The 13,208-nt window shown below is 45.0% G+C and overlaps 1 protein-coding gene across 4 annotated transcripts in view; it reads left to right on the forward strand.

Annotated features, from left to right (window-relative positions):
• WDR7 (WD repeat domain 7) overlaps window positions 1-13,208 on the forward strand; it is a 1,596,127-nt gene that overhangs the window by 1,202,321 nt on the left and 380,598 nt on the right. For all 4 annotated transcript variants that reach the window (XM_085630124.1, XM_085630134.1, XM_085630121.1 and 1 more), the window contains one exon: window positions 11,824-11,941. In XM_085630124.1, coding sequence (XP_085486250.1) covers window positions 11,824-11,941 — 118 coding nt within the window. The remainder of the gene's footprint in view (window positions 1-11,823; window positions 11,942-13,208) is intronic.

Raw genomic sequence — 13,208 nt, forward strand, 5'->3', positions numbered from 1 at the left:
AAAACACAAACAAATCAACTAGAGATACCCTCAATTGATATAAGGGCTGGGATTTACTGTGAATCTTGATTTATGTGGATATGTATATGGTTGTTGTTCTAAGGAACGCCTATGTCTATGCTGTTTTTCTGTTATGTGTATGTACTGATTAATATTACTCTTGTTTCGTTTGGTTCCCCCTTTTTCACATGAGACTCGATGCACATTGAAAAATATAAAGAATATTAATTGATATATATTCTTGAACTGCACACTTTTATACAGCCATTGTTGCATTATGTATCCTTGTACTATCTGCATCTCAAACCAGAAACATTATTCTTTAACAATAAAACACATAAATACAGCACACACTCCAGGCTCTGCCCTCTTCCTTTTGGACGCTTGCTTATCAGGACCTCACACAACACCTACTCATACCAGGGCAGCTTGACTCAGGAGGAAAAGGAACTCCACTGAGGGGGAGACGAGCCTTGCAGTTACATTATTCATTTATCATTGCGAGGAACTAGATGGTCTACCTTCATACAGTTGATAGACTATATCAATGTATTTGTAATGGATGCATTCACCATGTGGGACATCAACAAAAAGTGACAAGAGACGTTTTCCAGGGTATGGGTGGCAAATGCTCTTTCCGGATGCAGACCTAGATCCCATCTCAGTCTTATCCTTCATGTAAAGCCTGTTTTGTCTACTATGCAACCCGGCATGCTGTAGGCCTGGGCTGGTCCAGAGAACCCCAAGTAAGGACAGGTAAGAACTCAATACCACTCAGTCGCAATTAGATATTGTATGACCACTCATGCCATACTGTCTTTATAGCTACCCTTCACAGACAGGTAGACATCACACACACATCTGACTTTCTGACAACACATTACACTTACTAATAACACATTACCCTTAAAAATACTTAAACTACACCTGACCAGCTAATTAGTAACACATGTTAATATCCTCACACTCCCCAAATAATTGCTCTACAAAATGAGAGGCAAAACAGTAAAGAAATTTAACACCATAGTGCAACAAATATTTTCCGGAGAGACTTGTTTTCTTAAATGGGTTGGCTGTGTGTGATAGGTGCATGTCATAATAAGTTTCACCTGTTTGTGGCAGTAGTGTAGTCCTAACTATTCACTCCTTCCCCCTTGAAGTAGGAGATGTGTTGCACGTGTTTTCATTCTTGTTGGGGTATGTGACTTGTCCTAAAAAATGTTCTTTCTATTCTTAGAATTCTATCCAAAAAAAACCAAAAATATAGATTGGATAGACATGAGAGAGGGGTGTCAACCCTAAAGCATAAGCCTCTCGGAAAAGGCTATACTTTTGAGTGTGGCTGTCTACCCTAATGTGTGAGTCCTACCCATAATCCCACAAATTGACATAATAATTTTTGGGAAAAAAATAGGGTAGTCCGTAAAACTCTCATAGATGGTTCTGGTGTATTGGAGTGGTTTGTTTTTAAGTAATTTATTACTTAAACATTTTGGTTCAGTATGAGTGATATGAACAACTAAAAGCCCAGCCAGGCATTATCACTGCACATACCTGTGGCTTTTTCAAAGCAACAGACTGTGTGATACGTTCTGTTTAGATAGGTTCACCAGAGCAGGAGAAATAACAGTGATCTTTGTAAGTAGTGCTTGAGACAACACACAAGTTGGTGCCTGCCTCCTGCTGGGGAGGAACTGGGTGAGGACATCAGGGTAACCCCAAACTTTACTTTACAAGGCGATTCTCCTTTGCAACACAGCAAATGCTTTTCAAATCTCCTTTTTCATACAAAGGACATTCACGCTACTCAAATTGGACCACACCTGAGCTTTGCATTCAGATTATGGCCACCGTGCATTGCTCCACCCTGACTCAATGCTCCTCAGCAGGTGGCATGCACTGACTTCTGCGCTGTCTCAAGCAATACTTAAAACACTACTATCAACATTATCCCCACTCCACCGAACCTATCTAAATAGACAGTAGCAGACAGCCTGCAGACTTGAGAAAGCCCCAGGCCTGAGCGCCGAAACTGGATGAAACATATGTTGGTTGATGTTAGAAATGGGGATTCTAGTAGGATAGGGCATACGCCTATGCCAGGCAGAACTGACCACTCCAGTCAGGGCAAGGGAGTTACACGCTAAAGTTACCCCTACTCACCCCCTTGGTTGCTTGGCAGAGCCGTCAGGCTTATCCCAGAGGCAATGTGTAAGCGTTTGCTCAACACACTCAGACAACAGCGACTCACTAGTCACATCACAATAGAAACTACACACAAGGTTATATAAAAATAGCTTTTTTATTATCCATAAAAACACATTAGAACACCATCACATATATTACACTGTGCCACCGCCACTTACCATGATGTCACAGGGATTACATAAATCATTAGGCTAATCGGTCCACTGTCATAGACTCGTTACACTTAGGGCAACCAGTAACTACTGGTAGGAACACATCATGCCCACCTTAGACATATGCAGGTCACCATTACTGCACATATGGTTGCCTTTGCTATAAATAAGCGTGTAGGGCACTTCAGTGACCAGCCATGTGGGGCCTATGCAATGCATGAATCACGAGCAGCAACACCCTCCTCGTGCTGCTCAGGTCACCCTCAAATCCACCATGACATCCGGTCCCTCCACCCTAACAGTGAACCACCTCAGGGCCTCGTCCACTCACAAAGGCCTCCAATACTGAACTGTAGCTGCCCACAAACCTGTAGTGCAGCAGCTGGGACCAAATGCGGCGGGTCCATGCGGGTACCGGAGACCTCTGTCGAGGTTCCACTCCGTCCCCCAATGATCCTTCTCGATGGCCCCGGTAGGTCCACACCCGGGGGGAGGCACCCACACAGACCACAAACGGCGGGAGCCCCCTCACTGCTAAAGTCGGAGCAGTGCACTCTTACATCGGCGGGAGGACTCACTGGTGTCTCCCGCCAGCAGCTTCACTCTGGGAGTGGCCCGCCAACTCGCTATGCCGTTGTTCCTCTTGGCTCTCCTTTGTGCGGCAGAATGGTGGGCAGGCCACACAAGGACCTTGGTTGGGCCTCGCCGGGCTGCTGCAGCGAGAGGGACACAACGCTCTCCGCTTCCCACAGAGTTCTTCCTGCTGGATCACGCCCCAGGACGGCAGGACTCATCTGCTCTCCACTAGAGCAGACTCCCTGCTCTCTGTGCTTGGTGGTAAAAACAGCGCGGAAACTGGCGGATGCGTCGGGGTCGAGTGCTTTGGGATAGGCTACCCAGCCCGACTTTTCTGCCCTCACTCTCTGCTGGTTAGGCAACACTCAGGGCTCTCCTCTGCTTCTCAAGAGCCCCGCCCACAACCAGGCTCGGCCTCTGTCTGGCTTCCATCTGCCCGGGTTGCTTCCTCGTTGCCTGGCAAGGCGTCAGTGCAATCAGGTGGCGCTGGCGTCATGGGTGGCTGCTCTGTTGCTGTGTTGTGCTGTTTTCAGCCCGGTTCTGCCCGTGATTTCCAAGCTCATCATTAACTCATGAGGGGAGAATGAGTAGGCAACGCTGCACTCCCAGTGCCGTCCAGAAACAGGGACTCAGTCACCAATGAAGGCAGGCAGGCTGTCCGGCTCCTCTGGGGCACCAACACCCACCACGCAAATTCCTGCAAGGCAGCGCTCACCAAAAGGAGCAATCAGCAGTGCTCGCATTACTTTCGCCACAGCGCCCACCACGTGCTTCATTTAAAAAGGCCAAGAGGTGAATAACACAGTGCTCAACATGCGCTGTCACAAATCAGATAGGGCAAGCCACAAAGTCATGGGAGTTCACAGGGGCACACCAGCAAAGTGTCCCAAGTAGGCCAGCACAAGGATTCTTTAGGCAGAGTGGTCAGCGCTTTCTGCAGTCCAGTTCCATGGCAGTTCCTCCTGGTCCCACCCAGTGTCTTCTGTTCCAAGCAAGCTCAACAGACATGGGGTCACTCCCCTAGTACTTGTAGTACATACAGTCTTTGTTCTACCCTGGCACAGGGCCCAGAGCCCAGTTTAAACCAGTTCAGGGGGCACTTTAACAATATCATTACAGTGCATAACACTCCCCATTGAAAATGTAAGGCTTGGCTCCAGACACACCACGGGGGGTGGAGCCATCATTGTGGAAGGCAGGCACAGCCCTATTCAGGTGCAGGTGCTACTCCTCCCCCCACATCAAATGCAGACCAGACCTATTCAGCCTAGCGCTGACTCATCCAGACTCTCTGGAGCCACTGGACATCGCCAGCCCCCTGTCACTCCAAAGCCAGACAGTCAATCCACATCCTAGCAGAGGGCCAAAGACACATAGCACACAGAAATGCCTACTTCTAACAGTAAAAGACACACAATTGATGGATGGAATGCAGAACAAATCAAAACATTCTCAACCAGTCAAGAGATCTGGGTTAAATCCATCATTCTTTTGCTCACCATGCCACCCCAGTTTAGACCTGGCCATATGCAAATCAGTCTTAACCATGTGCCTCATGGGAACAGTCCAGCCCGAACTGCCAAGTCAGGTCCTCCCTTGACCGGAAACAAGCATCCTAGGACCGGTTTCGGGGTTTCACCTCTCTTCAGCCAGGATAGCTTGATTCCAGTGGCACAGTGAGCCCGGGACCTACGTCTAGGCATACCCGGCGCACTTAGGGCGAGAAAGCAAAAGACACACAATTGATGGACGGAATGCAGAACAAATCAAAACATTCTCCCCCAGTCAAGAGATCTGGGTTAAATCCATCATTCTTTTGCTCACCATGCCACCCCAGTTTAGACCTGGCCATATGCAAATCAGTCTTGACCCTGTGCCTCATGGGAACAGTCCAGCCCGAACTGCCAGGCCAGGTCCTCCCTGGACCGGAAACAAGCATCTTAGGACCGGCTTTGGCGTTTCACCCCTCTTCAGCCAGGATAGCTTGATTCCAGTGGCACAGTGACCCCGGGACCTACATCTAGGCATACCCGGCGCACTTAGGGCAAGAAAGCAAAAGACACACAATTGACTACAGTTGTTTGCTGTAACACTTTTCTGGACTGTTCCCATGGGGCACAGGGTCAAGACTGATTTGCATATGGCTGGGTCCAAACTGGGGTGGCGTAGTGGGCAAAAGAACGATGGATTTAACCCAGATCTTTTGACTGGGGTGAATGTTTGCATTGTCAGCATTCCGTCCATTATTTGTTTGCTGTAACACTTTTCGCCCTAAGTGGGATGGTATGCCCAGACGTGGGTCCCTTGCTCACTGCGCCACTGGATTCAAGCTAGCCTGGCTGAAGGAGGGTGACATACCCTGAAACCGGTCCCAGGATGCTAGTTTCCGGTCCAGGGAGGACCTGGCCTGGCAGTTCGGTCTGGACTGATCCCATGGGGCACAGGGTCAAGACTGATTTGCATATGGCTGGGTCCAAACTGGGGTGGCGTAGTGGGCAAAAGAACGATGGATTTAACCCAGATCTTTTGACTGGGGTGAATGTTTGCATTGTCAGCATTCCGTCCATTATTTGTTTGCTGTAACACTTTTCGCCCTAAGTGGGATGGTATGCCCAGACGTGGGTCCCTTGCACACTGCGCCACTGGATTCAAGCTAGCCTGGCTGAAGGAGGGTGACATACCCTGAAACCGGTCCCAGGATGCTTGTTTCCGGTCCAGGGAGGACCTGGCCTGGCAGTTCGGTCTGGACTGTTCCCATGGGGCACAGGGTCAAGACTGATTTGCATATGACTGGGTCCAAACTGGGGTGGCGTAGTGGGCAAAAGAACGATGGATTTAACCCAGATCTTTTGACTGGGGGAGAATGTTTGCATTGTCAGCATTCCGTCCCTCATTTGTTTGCTGTAATACTTCTAAAAGTGGCATTTCTAAAATAGTAATAATAAATCCGCTAACACCAATAAGCAGCATTTATCACCACCATTTCAAACATACCAAACTTAATCACACTACCCCTCTCATGTCAGGAATTACCACTGAAGCACATATCAGGGAATCCACAATGCATCCCAATGAGAGGGCAGCCTCACAGCAGTGAGAAACCAAATAAGTGTTTTATTATTTTCATATTCCGCCATAAAACCCTCCTTAAATTTTCCTAAACCCCACCAATTTAGTAATACATAGGCCCCCTTAATGGGCAGACATCCCATACTGTTGGTGAGATCTCTGCACATAAGAGATAGAACAGGCAGAGTAGATCTCTGCCCAAGATTCATGGTTACTTACAGGAGCACTACTTCCTGTACTAAAAATGATTTAGTGCCTATGTCCCATAGTCTTCTCAGGGCACATTATGTTCTGTATTCTGTTGTGAGTTGAATGTTAATGTTTTAAATAGGTTATCTCTTATAGCATTATAGTTGTGAGTGCTACCAAAACCAGTTGCCAGTAATATTATCCTCAAGGGTAATTTTATGCTATGAACCTTAGACGCATGGAATGCTGGATTACCTGGCTGGGCTCGGGTCTTTTCATCTTGCTCATTGGCTGCCCCTAACCATTCTGGGATGTTCCTATTCTGTAACGCACTGCTTATTTACAGGCTGTTCTTCATTTAGTTTTTTTTAAAATATCTTTTTATTAACTTTTTAACTCCAAGTGACAGAGACATTATACATAACATAGTATTGTATTCAGCATAAAGTGATGTCTGCAAAGTCTCATGCTGATCCCACCCCCCTCTCATCCACCCCAGTCACCAGTGCGCCTTAATATATTCACAGTATAAACAGTTACACAACTTCTTTGGAGCAACTCAACCACATCCATGAACAGAGGCAGTGCTGTACCATATGCATTGACTTCACCCGCATTAACTGCCGCTAGTGACCTGCAGCTAGTTGGACAATCTATGCAAGATAGGGAGTTGGGATCCCTTGTTCCCCTTCTAGTGAGCCCTCTTCCGAATCTACATCTGGTGTCTGAAGTGCTGCCACCAATGCTTCCCACGCCCTTGCTATTTCATACACTATGTCATTATTCATACGTGAGGCCTGTTGCAATGGAAGAATTCCCTCACTCCGCGCCCATTTAATCAATCCCGCCCGCCATCTCCCCACCTTAGGCCCCTGTCGTGCTTTCCAACGCATTGTAATCTCTCACTTTGCCAATACCAGCCCCAAATATATAAATTTGCTAGTCACTTTAGTTCTGGCAGTATGTGGGAACCAATGTAGTAGACAGGTGCCCGGTTCCAATGCCACTGATCTATCTGTAGCCAAATTCAAAACGTCCAAAACCTCCTCCCAATAAGTTCCCAGCGCCGTGCATCCCCACAGCATGTGCAGGAAGTCCGCTCCATCCAGAGCACATCGCGGACACTGAGCTGCCGTCTCCGCAAAATACTGAATAATCTTTGCAGGGGTTAGATACGCTCTATGCAAGACATAAAACTGTATTAATTGAAACCGGGCATTCCTTGTACACTTCCATGCCCTCTTAAGGAATTGAGCCCACGTTTTCTAGGGATTTCCTTACCTAGATCTACCTCCCATTTCCCCTGCAGGGTTCCCAATGAGTCCAGATTATCGGTCCGCATTCGTCGATATAGGCACGTTATGGCCTTAAAAGTCCCCGCAGCCATTACCACGTATCGGCATGCCATTGAGCTTTGGGGTTCCGATAAACCCGTCTTTGAATAGCGTTGGATTGCGGCAATAAGCGCCGAATGTAACAAGTAGTCCCCTCGCGGGAGATCATACCTATTTCGCAAGTCTTGGAAAGACAACAAGGTTACAGGCTGTTCTTCATCTTCGTAGATCTTTTATTGTGTTGTTACGCTTTAGCTTCTACAGATTTTGCTGCGAAACGTTATCACTGGCCTGTAGTTTTTTCCTTACAATACTTCACTTGCTTCTGGTCATTATGCATCCCTGGGGTCGCCTTTTTTAGAATATCTGGGACATGGTGGAACTTTTTTTTCTTTCTTGTTGCCAGAGGTTAGGCTGTTCATTTCTGAAATGTTGGGGTAGTATCGAACCTGTGGGTGCTTTTATATTGAATTTATTAATATCACATATTTCTGTATAAGGCATGATTATTATGCTGTTGTTATTAGTAGTAGTAATAATAATTGTAGTTACTCTTCATTGGTTTCTAAGCTCCCTCTTCTCAGCAATTCTCGGCATGTGGTTGAGCGCCTTTTTTCACACGTCTCAGTGGATATTAACCCTTCTTTAGTCACACTAAATGTTCTTCACAAAAGTCCATAAGCATGGTCCATCTCTGTACGTTTTGTTTGTACAACCCAGAGGCATAACTCAAAATTATTGGTCTCCATTAACAATTTGACGAGGTACTCTTTAGTCTCCCATATTTCATGGACATTCATTGGCCTTGGGTTCAAATGGGGACCCTGAAGGAATGGAGGCCCCCGCTCACCCAAACACACCAAGGGCCTGCTTTTACGCCCCCGTTGTGTACAATGCAGGTTTATTCATAACGTTTTTATGCTGCCTTGGATTTGTGTCGGATTCACTTCCATCCGATTTAAGACTGTGATATTGTTGTGCCCTGTTAAAGGTTACTCGGTGAATAAATGTCATTTGACTTTCCTCTTTCGGCTCCAGCGGGCCCTTCCTTGCCTCTGCTGAGCCTCTGTTTGCAGACGGCGAGAGGAGCGTCGGCCTCTCGCTGCTTGGCCGATCAGACGCCGTTCCGCCTCCATTGAAAGACTGAGCACATTGTTTCACTGCTTTCTCCCATTATTAAAGTCAATATTCGTGTTTCAGGATACGCTCTAGTCTTCCGCACCTTCTCAGACAAAGTTTTATTCCATCAGCGCCACTTTCAATATCAAACATTAAAAAAGTTTGGTTTTTGCCTTGGTTAGAAACGGTTCCCATATTTTTCTTTCGTATGCTTCTTCTTGCAAATCCATTAGTAGAGGCGTGTGAAGCTACACGCTATAAAATCTATATTCAGGGCACACGGTCTGCACTTCTCCTTCAATATCTGGGCTTTTGCATCCTTTTTCGTGCCGCATGCTCCCCATTTTCCCCATTTTGTAAGCGTTGCTTTGTCTCGCAAATATCGAGCACGCAATGTTTGCACGTGCGTGTGCCTACTGCTGACCTCCTTGCACGCATATCCATATTCGGAAGATAAGAAATGAGGACAAATGAAAGTTATTGTATTATCTGGGGCATGTTTTATATCCTTGTGTGGTCTTAAGTGCAGATGAAAAACTACTCTTGGACATAGGGAATAAAAAGGAGGAATCTGTTAACTAGGTGACGGCCAGTAATCAAGAACAATGTAAACACAGGCCTCCCTAATAAGAACTTTGCACATTTCAAGTTGCATTGGTGGAAACTTAGAAGAAATCCAGCCCTAGGCAGAGCGCATGCAAAAGCAGAATTGCAGTTGCTTAACAGACGCAAGTTTACCGGTTCTTCTTGTTTTTTCTGAGCTGTGTTATACTGGTTTTACTTTCAGTTCAAACGTTCTGCTTCTTTCTAGGTTTGGAGGTTTTCATAATTCATATGGCCTTTTTAATAAATGAGACGACTTTCCATCATATTAGCATCATGTTTGTTCCTATTCCTTTTACGCGCTTTGCAGAACTTCCTAACCAGTGCCAGGGCGCAAGTCCTATAAAAAGAAGTGGGGGGGACTGACAATATGCAAATGACCCCATGACGTCACGTGCTGAACGTGTCCCGGTGTCTGAAAATTACACCGGGACACGTTCAGCTTATTTCTGTGGGGCCCAGCTTCTTGGCAGGGGGGACGGCGTCCACCCTGTGAAAAGAGTGGGGGGACGCCGTGTACCTGCGTGTACCCCAGACTCGAGCCCTGCTGACCACTGATGTAGCTTCTGGCTCTGTTAACCACTTAAAATGTGACCCCTGCAATTGTTTTGTTCTTTCAAGGAGTAGTTTAGCCCCGGCCATTTTGTGGTCTTCTTTGATCCACTCATTACCTCTATTAACGCCTCTCTCACTTCCTGTCTCTGGAGTTCAGTCCGTGATTACATCTGCCTCCTCCACTAACAGCGCAGAAGGTCTTTGTGGCAGATCTGCCTCCTTAACATATGGGCGGCACGTGCTAGATGCATCGGGCTGGCTCACCTCTTCCATCCTTCCCTGGAGATTTGATCTCTTCCGTTTCCTGAGGGTCTGTTGTACCATTTGATCTAATGTGTGTCCTTGTCTTTAAGAGTCAGACCGTTTAAGTTTACTAAGTTCTCCAGTTTTCAATTGCACATTAAAAGTGTATTCCTTTGATAGACTCTTTATTAAATATGAGGGTCTTATCCCAAGGACATAGGAGGGTCCAAGATCTCTTTACAAGACAGGCCACACAGTCTAATTTCTCTAACTTCTCTAGTAACAATAAAAGGCTTTAGATGCTTGATATCACATGAGTTTTAGTTTCTTAGCACTGTAATTAACAGATATCACTACATTTCAACTCAGCTATTCTTTTTAAACAGCCTCTGGTGAATGGCAGCCAGATCGGTCCTGCTGGGATTCAAACCTGTTTGCTGATGCTCAATGCAGCAAGGTCTCTCTCTCCCGGCTGTCTACAAGGTAGAGGGAGGCAAAATGAACTGAAGATAGAAGCCTGCGTCTGGCTGAGAGAAGCAGTGTCAGAGCGGCGCATGGGACTAAGCTTCCTGTTTTCTATGACAAGTCATTCAGTTCCATGTACTAGTGGTACTGCAGAGACTGATAGAATCCCAAAGTCACATCGGTAAATAATGTAAAATATTTTGTGTAATAATAGACGCATGTTAAATCTAAATATCTTAAAAGGAGATTTTATGGTACCGGTGAATGGAAGTCCAGTTAGTGCTTACCTCCTACACAAACCTACTCTGTCACTTCATTTTTGTGCCTGGTTATACTTACTCATTAACAAGGCAGTGACAACACATATATAGTGTAATGGATATCCCATCTGCCATATTACAAGTGCCGTAGGATTTAATGTACTTGTAATAAGGTGGACAGGATATCCGTCATGTTTGTGATAGAATAACCCGTCTGCCAAACTCTAAATCGGGTCCACGGTTCCTAATCCCTTTGTAGTTATTGAAGCCTATTTGCGAAAACATTTTGTAGTATGTAAAAGTAGTAATCATGAACCACCTTTTATATACTCTTACATGCCTTTGTAAATTGACCCCACAAATCTAAAATAGGAAAATGCATATACAATTAGTACAAATAGAAAGGACTGTGACCTTTTTGCACTTTTACTATTAGGGCGTTCTATTTTTCTGGCAGATTGACAAAGACATGTATACATATTTAAAAGACCTCTCTTCGGGTACTACTTTCCCTGCTCATAAATGCTTTTGTGAATCAAAACCATTTAGTTATTAGGCATTTTTAGCAATGTAAATTCCAGGTCGAGGGGAATTGAATATATAATGCCTTATCTAGTGGAATGTATTAGTTTTTTATGTATGCAATAGGTTCTATTCTGCACATAACAGTAACATAAATAAATACATGTACATCTGATCACTCCGCCGACATGCCTACAGTACTTGGAAGTGACTTAAACCCCTTGCTAGGCACTGGCCTTTGTGATATTTATTCAGAACTGTAGCTAGATAATTTGTTAACAAGACCCTTTTTACACTTCGGACAGATGCACATACTGTTTTCAATCTTCACGCTTAATTATTCAATTTTGTATTTTATGCTGGAACACCCTGACTCCTAATCACTGCACATTGTTGGAAGTCCATTATATTGGAACTGTTTGAGTGAGCTCATTGACCTTGAACTGACATTATAAGCTGTGTCTAATCTTTTCACTCTATATTTCTAATGCTTCTTTTCTTTTCCCTTTGGCTCGGATCCCTGCTTAGCATTACAATGGGGCTGCCTTTGAATCCAGCAGCTGACTCCGCCCGGTCCTCCCGCCATGCTCTCTCGCTCATCGCCACAGCAAGACCACCCGCTTTCATAACAACCATTGCTAAGGAGGTAAGAACTTTCTAGCACTTCAGAATACAATGGCTAGCTACATGCATCACTTCACAGGCTGTGCACATTGACCCCGCTGCCACATCACTGAAATTTAAGTTTGTCACAAAAAAGTAGTCTTGTTTTGGATGGAAAAAAGCAAGAATTTCCAAATTACATTTTTAATTTTAAGCCAATGTACCATTGAGTTTTGAAATTAATTTGTTGAACTCAATCTCATTTAGAGGCCCAAGACATCCTGCCTTTTCCTCTGCACTAACTCGGTCACTTCTGGATCTTACAGTCCTCTTTCTCCTAGGCTTCACCAACTTGATCGTAAATTTGAGAATGTGGTTGGGTCGGGATCTCGACAAGAAGTCTGTGGACCAGCACTGGCCCTTGGTTCTAGTACCACCATTTCATCTCTTCCCCTAAGTACCTCAATTATCTTTCTGCCTTAGCTCTTTGGGGCGACACGACTGAGGCATTTATTGCCTTAAAAAATCTCAAAATAAACGTCACATTTAAAAGAAGGAACATTGAGATCCATACGGATGTTTCATTGGATGCTTACACTTGTTATCATAATATTCATTGATGGAGTCAGGGTCCATGTATAAAAATGACAGCCTCAGAGGTCTTCTAGGCCTAAAACGTCGACTGTTGTGTCAGCTGTACTGACCCAATACTGTACTGATTTTCTTAACAAAATAAGTTGTAAATCCTGTGATAACAGCCAATATGAGTGTTACACTTATGTATCGCAAAAGCAAAGTCTACTACACTTGATGCACATAACCTCCAGGTAAAAACGAAAGAAAATGATTAATTGTGTACATTTCTTCCTTTCTTGTGTTTTCAGTAACCATAATCGTGAACAGTGTCTGAGTTGTGGAAAATATAGAGTATTTAAGTTAGGGATATAAGGAAGTTCAATAAATATCTTTTGAACTTCTTTTTTCTTTTCTTTATTCACCCCTCTGAATGTGTAGGGTGATGCACCCACACAGTTTCTGCACCACTTAGGCCTGGTTCATTCAAGTGCAAGTTTAGAAGTGCAGGTAAGTGGTGGGCATACTTTGCAAATGTTAGAACAGTGTTCTTCTCATTTACTTTTTCATGTTCACTGTTCTGAGAACCACTACTTCAACACATCTTGGTGTGACAAATGCGCTTGTTGTATATACTTTAGAGATGTTCTGCAGTCATCGATGATACCTTCGCATGCATACTGTACGTTTCACCTTTTGTGAATCACTCGTAAGTCTCATGCGCATGATTTGTGCCT

Source organism: Triturus cristatus, chromosome 2_1 (genome assembly GCF_964204655.1).
Source record: "Triturus cristatus chromosome 2_1, aTriCri1.1, whole genome shotgun sequence".
Lineage (NCBI taxonomy): Eukaryota > Metazoa > Chordata > Amphibia > Caudata > Salamandridae > Triturus > Triturus cristatus.